Here is a 17,123-nt window from a genome sequence, read left to right as displayed (position 1 = left end):
GCAAACTTTGCAGCAAAGTCATCGATTCCATTATCCAAATCATTGACAAACAATGTGAAAAGTTGTGGTCCCAATACTGACCCTGAGGAACACCACTGGGTACTGGCAGCCAACCAGAAAAGGCCCCCTTTATTCCCACTCACTGCCAACTGACATTTAGCAGGATTAATAATCAACCTGTGTTAGTTTAAGTGCTCAAAAAATGTACGGAGATGTACATGTACATGTTCGGATTTGGATGCACTATTGATGAGTAAATAATCCAGGTAAACAAAAAGAAAATCTAAGTTTTAAAATCTAAGTCCATTAGCTGATGGAAAGTCTGTGCTACATTTTTCATTCCAAACAGCACGTGCAGAAACTCAAAAAGGCAAAACAGGGTTATCACACACACAAAATGCTGGTGGAACGCAGCAGGCCAGGCAGCATCTATAGGAAGATTTTGTGTGTGTTGCTTGAATTTCCAGCATCTGCAGATTTCCTCGTGTTTGCTTGACAGGGTTATCACAGCTGTTTCGAGAATGTCCAAGCATACTGGCATCTGATGGTAGTCCCTAGCTAGATCAACTTTGGAAAACATTAACTTTCCATCTAAATGTGCCGAAAAGTCTTGGATGTGTGGGACTGGGTAACGACTGGGGGTGGTGGCTTCATTAAGGCATCAGTAATCCCCACATGGGTGGCAGCCATCATCGGACATAGAAACCTTATGTTTAGAGTGAAGTCTAATGGCTATTTGACCGGCATACAATATCAAGTATTTTCATGTTGGCAAACTCAGCCTTTATGCTTATCAGTTTTTCTGAGTCCGGTCTACATGCACGGGCATGGATTGACCGGTCAGTTGTGGGAATGTAGTGCTCGACCCCATGTTTTGTGACTGTATGTGGGCTTGGTGAGGTCTGGGAATTCACCCAGCAGTCAAGTAAACTCACATGCAGTGAGCGTACGCTTGACAGAGTTGATGTGGGGATTTTACTGGGTGAGTAGGTTTTACGACCTAAAGTCCTCGACATCCATAATCCATTCTTAAGATCAACTATCAGTCCTTGGGACACAGGAAATGTGCACCGAGAAGAGGTCTAGCCACTTTAGCCAGGATGAAGTCCTTTGTGTGACTTCACCTTCTGTAGCAGAGTGTCACCTATCGTGTTCTGTAAGTCTGGATCTTGCTGTCATTGGCAGCCTCCAGCAAGATTTTGTTTCTCTTTGCCTTCTCAACAATAGATGATGTTGGCAGCACACTCACTTAAGCACCCATATCACACAGAAAGCGATGCCCTGAAAGGGTGTCTATAATGAATAGTAGCCAATCCTAACTCTAATGCATAGCAGCTAGAGCCCATGGTGTTCGCAGACGTCTGATGTCCAAATGAGCTAACACTGTCAAATCTGCAAAGCAGTCATCACTTTCTAGTGTTCATACCAAAGCAAGCTTGGTAAAAACACAGGCCCACTGTTGACTGTTTCACAGCTGCAGGCATCCTTATGTTCTGGGCCTTGCTTGACTAGGTTTACTGAATTATGGAAAGGAGGAGGAATAATGCATTGCTGCCTGGCTGAATATAGACCATCAGCTATTTTGGCAAGTTCTCTATAGTCCTTCATACATGCACTAGAGTGGGCTATGCAAACTTGATCAGGCATTTGCTGCATGAAGGTTTCCCAGGAGAGACAGCATATGATCCATTAGCTCCGAAGGCCTAGCATTGCTGAGACTGGGTAAGGAACTGGGAACTGGGCCTCAGCTTGTACAAACCAAGTGACGGCATTTTGCTCCTAAAACTCCAGCAGTTTCAAAGCGACTGCATTAGCCAACATATTCAATAATTCTGGAAACTTCCTGGAGTATTGGGTTCACCAAAGTAGGTTTTTGCATATAAAACGAAGTGAGGTATATTATGTTTAATGAAACCTGTAACACATTTTATTAAACTCCAAAACATAAACACAAAAGCACACAAAAAATCCTAATGTAACAACGTCATCACGTCAGACCAGCCTCTTAAAGCAAAACCACAACTCAAAGTTGGTGGTTACTAGACAGTAGAATACTACAGCACAGTACAGGCCCTTCAGCCCTCGATGTTGTGCCGACCCATATATTCCTTAAAAAAGGTACTAAACCCACACTACCCCGTAACCCTCTATTTTACTTTCCTCCATGTGCCTGTCCAAGAGGCTCTTAAATACCCCTAATGTTTTAGCCTCCACCACCATCCCTGGTAAGTTATTCCAGGCACCCTCAACCTTCTGTGTAAAAAACTTACCCCTGATGTCTCCCCTAAACTTCCCTCCCTTAACTTTGTACATATGCCCTCTGATGTTTGCTATTCATGCCCTGGGAAACAGATACTGGCTATCCACCCTATCTATGCCTCTCATAATCTTGTAGACCTCTATCAAGTCCCCTCTCATCCTTCTACATTCCAAAAAGAAAAGTCCCAGCTCTGCTAACTTTGCCTCATAAGACTTGTTTTCCAATCCAGGCAACATCCTGGTAAATCTGCTCTGCACCCTCTCCATAGCTTCCATACCCATAATGAGGTGACCAGAACTGAACACAATACTCTAAGTGCGGTCTCACCAGAGGTTGTGAATGGTGTACATTTCTCCCAATTACTTTACTCTGCATTATTGATATCTGGAGAGGAATAACATGACACAGATTAGGGAATCACTACATCAAGCACCTTCGCTTCATTCACCTGTATATGTGGAATTCCCCAGTGACCACCCATTTTAATTCTACACCCCATTCCCATTCTGATATGTCAGTCCATGGCTTCCTCTACTGCCAAAATGAGGCTACCCTCAGGCTGGAGGAGCCACACCTTATATTCCACCTGTGTAGCCTCCAACCTGATGGCATGAACATTGATTACTGTAAACTGTGGTAATTGCTCCCTCCTCCCACTTCTCTTGTTTTCCATTCCCATTCTGGCTCCCCTCTTTCCTCTTCTTCTCCTCAGCTGCCTCTCACCTGCCTCTGGATCTAAATCTTCTCTTTATCCCATGGTCCACTCTCCTTTCCTATCAAATTCCTTTTTTTTCAGCTCTTTACCTCTTCCACTATCACCTCCCATTTCATCCCTCTCCCCAACACCCACTTTCCCCCTCACCTGGTTTGACCTATCATCTGTCAGCTTGTATTCCTCCCCCTCGCTCAACCTTCTTATTCAGGCTTCGCTCCCTTCCTTTCCAGCCCTGATAAAGGGTCTCGGCCTGAAACATTGACTGACCTGCTGACCTCCAGCATTTTGTGAGTTTTGCTCTGGATTTACAGCATCAGCAGATTTTTTTGTGTTTATTATTGATATGTTCTGTTTCATTATTTAGAGAGTTCAGGATTTCCTGTACAGCTGTCGGAGTCGTCCCCCCACTGCATTTGTCGCATTCAGTGGTTCACTTCGCTGCTACAGCCCTATATGATTTGTCTACAGTGACTCTGTATGTGGTGAACTCACGCACCAACCAGAATAAATTCACACACCCCGAAACCCGGATCAGAAGTGGAAAAGTTGCTCCTGTGGGACCCACAACGTTTGAATTTATCATTCCGGAATTCTCCCATCTAACCATCGTGCCTGCTGTTGGGACAGTGTTGCCAGGACAGGTTAGAGATTCTCTGCAGCATTGTAACATGGCAGAACAGAAAGTGATGGGATCACGTAGCTACAGGGAGAATTCACAAACTCCTTACAGACAGTGGCAAGAATTGAACCCCAATCAGTGATTGCTGGCACTGTAAAGCATTGCACTAATCGCTTCACTACTGTGCCACAAAGAGTCAAATAACTAAAGTTAAGTGTGAAAATGCAAATTAGCACCAGGCGTAACTCAGCTCCTCAAACCTGCTCTATCGTTTAATAGGATAATGGGTGATCTAACTATCACCTCAATCCCATCCTAGCATCACCTTATGGACTTACAATCAAACTATGTATATAAGTTATCTTACAGATTTATATTTATTTTTTTTTTATATTGTGTTATTTATGTTACATCAGATCTGTGTAACAATTATTTAATTCCCCTTTACACTTGTGTACTGGAAATAACATTAAACAATCTTGAATCTTGACACTTAAATCTAGCCACTGTAACCTTTCATTTTGGATTTGCAATTAGCTTGCCCACAGAAAAGAAGCAGAAGATGGAGCATATTGCACTTGGAGGTTGGAGACCAGTGGTGTTCTGTAGGGATCTTTCTTGGACTCCTGTTGTTTGTGATTTTTTTTTAAATAGACTTGGATGAGTAAGTGGACTGATGAGTTAGTAAGTTTGCAGATGACACAAAGGTTGGTGGAGTTGTGGATAGTATAGAAGGTTGCCGTGGGTTACAGTTGGACATTGACAGGACACAGTGGGACTGTGAAGTGGCAGATGGAGTTCTGCCCAGAGAAGATTCACTTTGGGAGGCTGAACTTGAAGGTAGAGTACAGGATTAATGGCAGGATTCTTAAAAGTGTGGAGGAGCAGAGGGATCTTGGGATTGCAAAGATTTACAACCCTCTGAGAAAATAAAATTCATCTTACTCAATCTTAAAGGCACAACACTTTAATTTTAAATAGTGATCCTATAGTTCTAGGATCTATAGTCCTCTTCTTCCACAAGAAGAAATACCTTTTCCACATTAACCTGTGATGATCCATAAAGATCTTCTGTTTCAGACAAGTCCTGTCTCACTCTACTAATCTCCAGTGAGTACTGGCTTAGCTTGCCCAACCTTTTCCCATTAGACCACCTGCCTTTCAGTGTCATAGTCAATTAGACTTTTTCTGAATTGCTTCCAGTGTGTTAACATCCATCCTTGAAGAAGGCGGCCAACTCTGTAAACCAGATGTGGGCTCAATAGTACCCTACATAACTGAAACATAACCTCCCTACTTATGAGGACCCACAGGAGATAGCAGAAGCTGGAATGTAGAGCAACAAACAATCCACTGGAGGAACTCAGCTGGTTGAGCAACATCTGTGGGAGGAAAGTAATTATCTCATCTTTTGGTCAAAACCCTGCATCAATCAACAACTGCTTTACTCTCACAGCTGCTACTCGACCTGCTGAGTTCTTACAGTAGGTGGCATTAGTTAATGTTATGTGTATTAGTTAATGGTGTTAGTGTAATGTTATTACAGTGCCAGCGACCCAGGTTCAATTCCTGTCACTATCAGTAAGGAGTTTGTACATTCTCCCCATGACCGTAAGACCATAGATATAGGAGAAGAATTAGGCAACATACACAAAATGCTGGAGGAACTTGGCAGGCCAGGCAGCATTTATGAAAATGTGTACAGCTGATGTTTCAAGCTGATACCTTTCAACAGAACAGAGCCTGTTGAGTTTCTCCAGCATTTTGTGTGTATGTGTTGCTTGGATTTCCAGCATCTGCAGATTACCTCTTGTTTGTGATAGGAGCAGAATACGGCCAATTGGCTAATGAGACTGCTCTGCCAACAAATTGGCAGCTCCTTGTTGTGATCACAGGGTCTTTATCCTGCATTTTTTTGATAGAAAGCAGGTGTGTGTAGTTAGTGGAACCTGGGAATGATTGGAAACTAAACGAGGGCCCAATTCCATAGTGCCAGAAGGGGCCCAAACTTACTCAGAGTACTCTGATGGAGGTGTCACCAGTGCTTTTTAAAGTTTCAGCATTATATCTTTGCTTTTATATTCTTGTCCTCTTGAAATGAATGCTAACATTGCATTTGCTTTTCTCACAACCTGCAAATTAATCTTTAGAGACTCCTTCACAAGGACTCGCAACATACACAAAATGCTGGAGGAACTCAGCAGACCAGGCAGCATCTATAGAAAAGAGTACAATGGATGTTTTGGGCTCACAAGTCCCTTCGCACCTCAGTTTTTTTGTATTTTCGCTCCATTTAGAAAATAGTCAACCTTTTCATTTTTTTCTACCAAAGTGCATGGCCATACACTTCCCAACACTGTATTTCATCTGCCATTTCTTTGCCTGTTGTCCTAATCTGTCTAAGTCCTTCTGTAGCTCTGCACTTTGTCAAAACTACCTGTGCCTCCAACTATCTTCATAGTGTCTGCAAACTTTGCAACAAAGCCACCAATTCCATCTTCAAATCATTCACATATAATGTAAAAAGAGTTGATCTCAACACAGAACCCTCTGAAACACCACCAGTCAATGGCAGCCAGTCAGAAAAGGATCCCTATATTCCCATTCTATGCCTCCTGCCAATCAGTCATGGCTTTATCCATGCTAGTATCTTTCTCATAATACCCAGGGCTTGTAACATGTTAAGCAATCTCGTGAGTTGCACCTTGTCAAAGGCCTTCTGAAAATCCAAGTACACAACATCAATTGATTCTCCTTTGTCTATCCTGCTTGTTACTTCTTCAAAGAATTCCAACAAGTTTGTTAGGCAAGATTTTCCCTTGAAACCTTGCTGACTACAGCCTATTCTATCATATGCCTCTAAGTACCCTGAGTCCTTAATAAACGACTCCAACACTTTCCCAACCACTGAGTTCAGGCTAACTAGCCTATAGTTTCTTCTCATTTGACTCTGTCCCTTCTTGAAGAGTGGAGTGACATTTGCAATTCTCCAGTCTTCCAGAGCCATTCCAGAATCTATTGATTCTTGAAAGATCATTACTAATGCCTCCACAATCTGTTCAGCCAACTCTTTCAGAACTCTGGGGTGTCCACACAACTTATCTACCTTAAGATCTTTCAGATTCCATAACCTTCTCTTTAGTTATGGTAACTTTACATACTTCATGCCCCCTGAAGTTTTTTTTACATAGTTCAGTATAGTTTTTGTACTGTGTCATGTAACACCATGGTCCTGAAAAACGTTGTCTCATTTTTACTATGTACTGTACCAGCAGTTATGGTCGAAATGACAATAAAAGTGACTTGACTTGACATCCAGAACTTCCACCAGATTGCTAGTGTCCACTATTTTATTGTTCCCCCCCCCCCACCACCACCATTACTACCTCTCCAGCATCATTTTCCAGCAGCCTGATATCCACTCTCACCTCTCTTTTATACTTTATGTATCTGAAGAAACTTTTGATATACTCTTTAATATTATTGGCTAGGTTATTTTTATATTCCATCTTTACCTTCTTAATGACTTTTAGTTGCCTTCTGTTGGTTTTTAAAAGCTTCCCAATCTTCTAACTTCCCACTAATCTTTGCTCGATTATATACCCTCTCTTGGGTACCTACATGGACCGCGACTTCTGGCTGGTCACCTTCCCATTTAAGAGGACTCGATCTGAGATTTCCCAGACCTGGCACCCAGGAGGCAAGATACCATCCAGGAATCTCATTCTCACCCACAAAATCTCCTGTCCATTCCCCTAACTAACAAATCCCCTATCACCACAGCACACCTCTTCTTCCCCCTTCCCATCTGAGTCACAGAGGCAGACTCAGTGCCAGATTCCCAACCACTATGATTTTCCTCTGTTAGATCATCCCCTCCCCCAATAGATTCAAAACGACATACCTGTTGTTGAGGGGGATGGCCATGAGGGTACTCTGCACTGGCTCCTTAACCACTTTCCCTTTCCTGATTGTCATCCAGTTCCCTGTGTCCTGCAAATTGGGTGTAACTACCTCGCCATATGTCCTATCTATTACCCCTTCAGCCTCCTGAAGGGTTTCCTTGAAGTGATCTGATTTCCTCCCAATTTCAACAACATGGGTAATCGGGCAGTGAGGCCTGTTGGGCCAGAAGGGCCTATTACTGTGCTCGGTCTCTAAATTTTTTTTTAAGATTAAGCAGATTATTGTTCCTTACTTTTGTATTCAATTGCCATAACCATAAATGGCAGATTTCCAAATTACTCACAGTATCTACCTTTATTGAATGGTACACTAGGAAACCCAGATAGCTCTATGTCTCTAAGCCCTGCAGTCTTTTACCATTTAAATAAAATGCTTCTTTATATTTCCTGCTAACATTGACAGTTTCCTCATAGTAATACCTATATTAGATCTTTGCCAATTCCATTAACCTATCCATGTCCTTTGGCACCCTCCTTTTACCCTATTCCTAATTTACTTTCCCACCTACCTTTATGTCATCAGCAAATTTAGCAACCATACTTTTTGTGTTATATTCAGGACATTGACAAATAAAGGCAAAGACTGGTATCTAAACAGGGAGCAAATTCAGAAATCAGAAATGCATAGGGGCTTGGGAGTCTTTGTGTAGGATTTGCAGTTGATAAAGTTGATTTGCAGTTTGAGTCAGCAGTAAGGAAAGCAAATACAATGTTAGCATTCATTTTGGGAGGACTAAAGGATTCTAAATTCAAGATTCAAGACTGTTTATTGTTACTCTTCAGCACACAACTGTAAAAGAGAGTGAAATAATTGTTACTCTGAATCCATTGCAGCATTATAAACAATAATCATAATGAAAACAATCAAAGGCACAATAAATATAAATAAGATAAGCTTATTTATAAAATGGGGCAAATGTACTGTTAGTGTTCATTTCAAGAAGACTTGAATATAAATGTAAGGATGTAATACTGAGACTTTATAAGACATTGGTCAGACTGCACTTGGAGTATTTGGGCCCCTTATCTAAGGAAAGATGTATTGTAATTGGGGAGGGCTGGGAGGTGATTCACGAGAATGATCCCAAGAATAAAAGAGTTTACGTAGGAGGAGTGTTTGATGGCTCTGGGACTCTACTCACTGGAGTTTAGAAGAATGAGGGAGATCTCAAATATTGAAAGGCCTAGACAAAGTGAATTTGGAGAGGATGTTTCCTATAGTGGGAGAGTCTAGGACCAGAGGACACAAACTCAGAATAGAGGGACATCCATTTGGAACGGAGATGAGGAAGAATTTCTTTGGTCAGAGAGTCGTGACTGTGTGGAATTCATTGCTACTGCTTTGCAAGCTAAGTCATTGGAATATATTTAAAGCAGGTATTGATAGGTTGTTGATTAGTAAGGCCATCAATTGTTACAGGGAGAAGGCAGAAAAATGGGGTTGAGAGGAATAATAAATCAGCCACGATAGAATGGCAGAGCTGACTCGATGGGCCAAATACCCTAATTTTGCTCCTATGTCTTATGGTCTTAAGATTGTATGAATTGATATAATCTCTATGAAGTTGAGGCCGTGGCACTGATCCAGGGGCCAGGTGTTGGACTATCTGAACATCCAAATAAATTTCATGTGCATTTACCAAGACACCTCCCTTCAAGAAGCCACCTTAAAATGTTATCTTAAAATATTATCACTTCTGAACTGCAGAAATGTAAGGTGGTCCTAACGTTTAAGCCAACACTATCAGACCTGCAGATCCAAGAGGAAGCTGTGCGAATGTTGTGTTGGGCAGAAGAAACCAAGAGGATCTTGGAGAAACAGGAGACAGAGAGCATTGCAAAATCAGAACAGGACACATCAGTAAGAGCACTCAGGCAAATTGTTTCATTGCTTCGTTTCACTAACTTTTTAAATGTTGACATTATTAACAGCTGTTAGTGATCATCACAAAATTGCTCTGCATATTATTGTGTCATTCAAAATCAATGTAAATTTATTATTATAAAGTACTATATATCACTTATTTACTAACCTGAGATTCACTCTCTTGCAGGCATTCACAGGAAAATAAAGGAATACAATAGAATTTATGAAAAACTATACATAATGACTGACACAACCAACATACAAAAGCTGACAATTTGTGCAAATAAATAAATGCATTAATGAATAAATAGACAGATACTGAGAACATGAGTTGTAGAATCCTTGAAAGTGAGCCTGTACTTTGCAGAATCGGCTCCGTGTGGAAATGAGTGAAATTATTCACGCTAGTTTAGGAGCCTGATGGTTGAAGAGTAATAAAACTGGAAAAGTTAAAAATGAGCTAAGAATTAAAGGGGAGACAATGGATACTAATACAGTTATACAGTTGAAAGTATCCAGACTGGTTTCATCATGGTCAGGTATAGCAATATGAACATGCAGGAACTTAATAACCTGCAGAGAGTAGTGGACTCAGCCCAATACATTATAGGTACACCACTCCCCACTCTCAATTGTGTCTACAGGAGCTGCTGTCTTGAGAAAGCAGCCTCTACTGTCAAAGATGCCCACCATCCGGGCCATGCCATCTTCTCACAGCTACTAATGGGCAAGAGGTACAGAAGCCTGAAGCCCTATACCACCAGGTTCAGGGACAGTTACTTACCTCCAACCATTCGGTTCTTCAATCAACTGGCACAACCCTAATCACTGCCTCAGTATAGCAACAGTGTGACCATGGACTTTGATTTTTCTTTGCTCAAATTATGTTCCTTTTTGTAAAAATTGTGCATAATTTATGTTTAGTTTATGTTTTTCTTGTGAATGTTGTGTATCTGATTCTATTTGTTTGTGATACTGTTTTTCATTGCAACTGTGTGCACATGTTCCTGTGCAGGTCACAATAAATCCACTCTGAATTTAGCTTCGTATGATAAGTGAGAGAAAATAGCCCGCAGGGTTGCTGAGGAATAAGAAAGAACAATTAATGTGAGCCCTCTCTCAAAGACCTTACTATGAACCACATCAACCCTATTGCCCTCATCAATATATTCAGTCACCTTTCAATTTACACCAGTCCGTCCATTTAATACAGAGATGCAGAGAAATTTCTTTAGTTGAGGGTGGTGAATTTGTGGAATTTGTTACCACAAGCAGCTGTGAAGGCCAGGTCATTGGGTGTATTTAAGGCAGAGTTTGATAGGTTCTTGACTGGCCATGGCATCAAAGGTTATGGGGAGAAGGCCAGGGAGTGGGGCTAAGGAGAGGTAAAAAGGTTCAGACATGATTAAATAGCAGAGCAGACTCAATGGGCCAAATTCTGCTGTGTCTTATGGTCTCTCTAAAGGCTCAATTAAATTAGCAAAATGAGATATCCTACCAAGAAACCTGTGTTGACTAATCCTAATGAATCCCTTCTTTTTCAAGTATATATTGATCCTCTCCCTCAAAATTTTATCCAATTTCCCTACCCTGGCATTAGACTCAAGCCTGTAATTACCTGGCTTATTCATAGAGATACAACATGGGAACAAGCCATTCAGCCCATCAGAACATGCTGCCCATCAACCTCCCTTCTACACCAATCCTACATTAATCTGACTTTTGTTCTCCCCACACTCTCATGAATTCATTCCCCCTACATGATTCTTAAATGTTCAAAGTAAATTTATTATCAAGGTAGGTATATGTCAGCATATACTACCCTGAGATTCATTTTTTTCTTGCAGGCATTCATAGTAGATATAAAGAAACACAATAGGATCAATGAAAAATTACACACTAACAATCATGGACAACAATCAATGTGCAATCTCACCTATGTAGCGTGCCACAATGGTGTAGTGGTGAGCACAATGCTATTGCAGCTGGAGGCATCAGAGTTCAAAGTTCAATTACGAAGTCCTCTGTAAGAAGTTTATGCATTCCTTCCCATAGGTGCATGGATTTCTTCCAGGTGCTCCAGTTTCCTCCCACAGTCCAAGAATATACCTTTGTAAATTGTACTGTGATTAGGCTAGGGTTAAATTGGTGGGGTGCTGAGTGGTGGGGTTCATTGGGCTGGAAGGGCCAGGTCCATACTTCATCTCTAGATAAATAAACACATGAGACACAATCTTACAGTGGCCTAATAACCTGCACATCTCTGGGATGTGGGAGGTAACCATACCTCTGGGATGAAGTATACACAGTTCAAGGAGAATGTGCAAATTTCATGCAGGCAGCGCAAGAGGCCACGACTGAAGCCAGATCTCTGGAGCTGTGGGGCAACAGCACTACCTGCTGTACGACAATGTTGCTGCTGTCCTCTTTGGAACATGGATACCACTGTGTTTTTGTCTTTGATGAGGGTAAAGCAGTGGAGGTGTTACTAGGAAAATCGACGAGGGTAAAGAAGTGGATGTTGTCTATGTGGACTTCAGTAAAGCCTTTGACAAGGTTCCACACGGAAGGTTAGGAGGAAGATTCAGTCGTTAGGTATTAATATCAAAGTAGTGAAATGGATTCAACAGTGGCTGAATGGGAGATGCCAGAGAGTAGTGGTGGATAACTGTTTGTTAGGTTGGAGGCCGGTGACTAGTGGTGTGCCTCAGGGATCTGTATTGGGTCCAATGTTGTTTGTCATATACATTAATGATCTGGATGATGGGGTGGTAAATTGCATTAGTAAGTATGCAAATGATACTAAGATAGGTGGCGTTGTGGATAATGAAGTAGGTTTTCAAAGCTTGCAGAGAGATTTAGGCCAGTTAGAAGAGTGGACTGAAAGATGGCAGATGGAGTTTAATGCTGATAAGTGTGAGGTGCTACATTTTGGTAGGACTAATCAAAATAGGACATACATGGTAAATGGTAGGGCATTGAGGAATGCAGTAGAACAGAGTGATCTAGGAATAATGGTGCATAGTTCCCTGAAGGTGGAATCTCATGTGGATAGGGTGGTGAAGAAAGCTTTTGGTATACTGGCCTTTATAAATCAGGGCATTGAGTATAGGAGTTGGGATGTAATGTTAAAATTGTACAAGGCATTGGTGAGGCCAGATTTGGAGTATTGTGTACAGTTCTGGTCACTGAGTTATAGGAAAGATGTCAACAAAATAGAGTACAGAGGAGATTTGCTAGAATATTACCTGGGTTTCAGCACCTAAGTTACAGAGAAAGGTTGAACAAGTTAGATCTTTATTCTTTGGAGCATAGAAGGTTGAGGGGGGACTTGATAGAGGTATTTAAAATTATGAGGGGGATAGATAGAGTTGATGTGGATAGGTTTTTTCCATTGAGAGTAGGGGAGATTCAAACAAGAGAACATGAGTTGAGAGTTAAAGGGCAAAAGTTTAGGGGTAACACGAGGGGGAACTTCTTTACTCAGAGAGTGGTAGCTGTATGGAATAAGCTTCCAGAAGAAGTGGTAGAGGCAAATTCGATTTTGTTATTTTAAAAAAAATTGGATAGGTATATGGACAGGAAAGGAATGGAGGGTTATGGGCTGAGTGCAGGTAGGTGGGACTAGGTGAGAGTAAGTGTTCGGCACGGACTGGAAGGGCCGAGATGGCCTATTTCTGTGCTGTAATTGTTATATGGTTATATGGTTTTCTAGTCATTTAGTCCCAGTTGGAGACTGGTGCTAGAACTCTTTCCATTGCTTATGTTGGATCTGACAGTTAAATTGTTATTAATTGTAGGATATTTACTATGTTTCCCAGTGGTCACCATATGTATATGCAGTTGTTTCCTATGTCCCCTTGTGATTACATTTGGATGAATCTGGAAAGCTCTGGAAGCTTCTCTGGGTACAACATTATTTGAATATGGGCTTTGATTGGCTGACCCTTATTCGCAAATTTGAATAGAATTTTTCATATCAATGTAGTGTAAAAGAGCTGACCACATAGCAGTGCAATTTTTTTGCTTCTATCTCTCTTCACCTAGTAGACCTCTATCACTAAGATGAGAAAATCTGCAGATGCTGGAAAACAACACATACAAAATGCTGGAGGAACTCAGCAGGTCATGTAGCATCTATGGAAACTGTAATCAGTCAATATTTCTGGCCAAGACCCTTCATCAAGACCTCTATCACTGTCCATTTCAACTCTCTTTGTCCTATAATGCTTAACAAAATGATTGTGAAGCAACAAGTTTTGTGCCTCTTTCCTAACTTCTGAAAGAAACTTGAAACTCTCTCTTTCTCTCTTTGGTGGGGTAGAGTTTGTTGCCAATTCTCAAATCAGAGAACTCAGGGAGATAAAAAGCAACACAGCAGACTTTAACACCCTAAATTAGTGAGTTATTAGTCTTTGTTGGTCTCCCCTCTTGCTGTGAAAGGGTGATACTGCTCTGTCCCTTTATTAGGGAGAGAGGGAACCTGTGGTATGTCAAATTGTTGGGTCAACATTTACTTTTTGTTGTAATACAGATCATGGTCTTTCTTGGGGGCTTTGCTATTGCTTGCTTAGCGTGGAGGATTTTGATGCTTTGTGGGTTCTAATGTTTTTACTAATTCTTTGGGACACTCTTTTGTTTTCATGAACATCTGTGAAGAGTAAGAATTTCAGGTTCTCTGATATTAAATGTAACTATTCAACTATTGATTAAAACTTCAAAGTCAAACAGTGTCTTTCAATGCACTTATTGGGGGAGAGAGAAAACGAGGATCTGAAGATATTAAGGGACATGATGAGATGACGGAATAATGCAGTTCAGTTAAGACCATAAGACAGAGGAACAGAATTATTTGGTCCATCTAGACTGCTCCGCCATTCCATCATGGCTGATTTATTATACCTTTTAACCCCATTCTCCAGGCTTTGCTCTGCCACCTTTCATGCCCTTACTAGTCAAGAGTAGTAAGTAAAATTATTTGTCATTTGGCACTATGATGTGACCTATCAACCTCCGCTCTGATTGGACTCAGTGATTTGGCCTCCACAGCCAGCTGTGGCAGTGAATTCCATAGATTCACCAAGTTCATTAAGTTCACCAAATTAAGTTGGATGAAGACTTGGAAAGTGCAGTGTAATGTGGAAAAACACAAAATTGTCCATTTTTACAGGAGATGTGTTTGGTATACAGGTAGGGCAGGTGAATTGAATTGACTTTATTTCTTACATCCTTCACATTCATGAGGAGTAAAAATCTTTATGTTACATCTCCATCTAAATGTGCAATGTGCAATCATAGTAATTTATAATAATTTATAATAAATAGAACAGTCAATGTAATATGGAGAACCCTCAAGTCAGCATGAGTTCTACAATCTGATGGCCTAGTGGAAGAACTGTCCTGGAGCCTTTTGGTGCTGGAGTACCATTTCCCAGATGGTAGCAGCTGGAATAGATTGTGGTTGAGATGGCTTGGGTCCCCAATGATCCGACAGGCTCTTTTTACACACCTGTCCTTGTAAATGTCCTGAATCATGGGAAGTTCACAACTACAGATGTGCTGGGCTGTCTGTACCACTCTCTGCAGAGTCCTGCAATTAAGGGAGGTTCTGCTTCCATACAAGGCAGTGATGCAGCCAGTCAGGGTGCTCTCAGTTGTGTTCCTGTAGAAAGTTCTTAGGATTCGGGGGCCCATACCAAACTTCCTCAACCGTCTGAGGTGAAAGAGGCGCTGTTGTGCCTTTTTCACCACACAGCTGGTGTGTACAGACCTTGTGAGGTCCATAGTGATGTGGATGCCGAGGAACTGAAGCTGGATGAACTCAGCAGGTCAGGCAGCAGCCGTTGAAATAAGCAGTCAACGTTTCGGGCTGAGACCCTTCGTCAGGACACAAGGGATGTCAAAAGGGATTAGCCCATCTCCATCCTTCCTGTAATCCACAACCAGACTAGAGTGAAAAAAAAAGCACTGGAGGAATTCAGCAGGTGAAGCTGTATTTGTGGAGAGGAATAAACAGTTGAAGTTCAACAACAGTGTTCCAGCAATTGATTAACAAGATTAGAAATGTTAGAGGGGATCAAGGCATCGGTGTGAGGGGCAGGGAGAGCAGAAGAATGTCTGGGTAAGGTGGGGAATTTAGAGAGAGAAATGGAAGTACTTCACTCAGATATGAGAGGCAGCTTGCAATTGATCAAGCCAATGTCGTTCATGGTCGGCCAATCCCTGTGGAGTATCACCACTACTTATGTGCTTTTGAAAGAGGAGAAGATGCAGAAAAGAAAAATAAAGTTGTCAGAAAAAGGATTGAAAATATAAATAATTGTCTGAGTATTTGTTCCTTAACGCAAGGAACCTCCATCCAGGCTGTGCTCTCTTCTAGCTGCTGCCATCAGGAAGAAGGTACAGGACCCTCAGGACCCACTCCACCAGGTTCAGGGTCCTGAGGCTCCTATACTTCTCAACCATCAGGGTCTTGAACCAGAGCAGATAACTTAACTCAATCTCACTCACCTCAATACTGAACTGTTCCTACAACCTATGGATTCACAATCAAAAACTCCAACTCATGTTCTCAATATTTATTGCTTATTAATTTATTATTATTTGTTTATTTGCATTTACTGTGAATGCCCACAAGAAAAACTGCATCTGAGTTGTATATGGTGACATATATATACTTCAATACCAAAATTACTCTGAATTTTGAAGTTGCAGGTTCTGTAATTCTAATCAGTTTGATCACCAGTTATTTGCGCAGTGAAAGATGTGTGAGTCAGGGGAAATTACTGGTGTAAACCTGTGTCCTTGGTTTTTTTTCCTCAGAACAAAAAGAACCCACAATCAAAACAAAAGGATTTAAGGGAGCACAGTCCAAGTTCTCCTAGACCACCAATCAAGGAGACCAACACTCCATTCAAGCCCCCTGATCCAACAGACATCATTGTAGAGTAAGTAAAATTATTTGTCATTTGGCACTAGAATGTGAAGTGACAGGTCATTATGAAGATTACCACCTGGCATTGTGATTTTCCTGCAAAAGCAAAGGTTGGGAATTTAGGTGTGCGTTGGTCATACCATTCTACTTAATAATGGAGATTAATGGGTGGGTGACCCTAGACTGCCAGTTTGCAACTCCAGTTGTTGTTGGAACCTGGCATGGAGCCTTGGCTGTAGAAACACAGGTTGGGAATTCAGGTATGCACTTGTCATGACATTCTGCTTACCAACAGAAACTAATGGGCAGTTGACTCTAAACTGTCTGTTTGCATCATTCTTGGAACCTGAAGTTATTCATCTCACCCAAAAACTCCTCATTTGGAAAATAAAAGATTTCTGAATCATTGGGATCTCTTCTGGGGAAGGTATGACCTGTACAAAAGGGACAGGTTATAACTGAACCCGAGGAGAATCAATATTTTTGTGGACAGGTTTGCTAAATTGGCAGGAGGATGGGAACCAGAGTGATAAGACTGAAGAATGGGCAGTTGATGTACAACTAGAAGTGGTGCGGTAAGGCTGTCAGGAAGGACAGGCAGATGATAGGGCAAGATCTGCATAGGGCAGATGATAGTGGGATGAGTTGCAGTGTACATGGGGACAAAAGCAAAAAGGATAATAAATACGGGACAGAAGGTGTTATATTTGAATGCACACTCTATATGGAATAAGGTAGATAAACTTGTAGCACAGTTGCAGAT

The 17,123-nt window shown here is 41.4% G+C and overlaps 1 protein-coding gene across 7 annotated transcripts in view; it reads left to right on the top strand.

The window, feature by feature from the left end:
- cfap74 (cilia and flagella associated protein 74) overlaps positions 1-17,123 on the top strand; it is a 460,813-nt gene that overhangs the window by 369,250 nt on the left and 74,440 nt on the right. For 6 of the 7 annotated variants that reach the window (XM_059952433.1, XM_059952430.1, XM_059952429.1 and 3 more), the window contains 3 exons: positions 3,340-3,616; positions 9,268-9,420; positions 16,249-16,373. In XM_059952433.1, coding sequence (XP_059808416.1) covers positions 3,340-3,616; positions 9,268-9,420; positions 16,249-16,373 — 555 coding nt within the window. The remainder of the gene's footprint in view (positions 1-3,339; positions 3,617-9,267; positions 9,421-16,248; positions 16,374-17,123) is intronic. The other variant, XM_059952431.1, reaches the window with a different exon arrangement.

Source organism: Hypanus sabinus, chromosome 27 (assembly GCF_030144855.1).
Source record: "Hypanus sabinus isolate sHypSab1 chromosome 27, sHypSab1.hap1, whole genome shotgun sequence".
NCBI classification, from domain to species: Eukaryota; Metazoa; Chordata; class Chondrichthyes; order Myliobatiformes; family Dasyatidae; genus Hypanus; species Hypanus sabinus.
The sequence above is the reverse complement of the archived record's forward strand: the minus strand, read 5'-3'. Positions and strand labels throughout refer to the sequence as shown.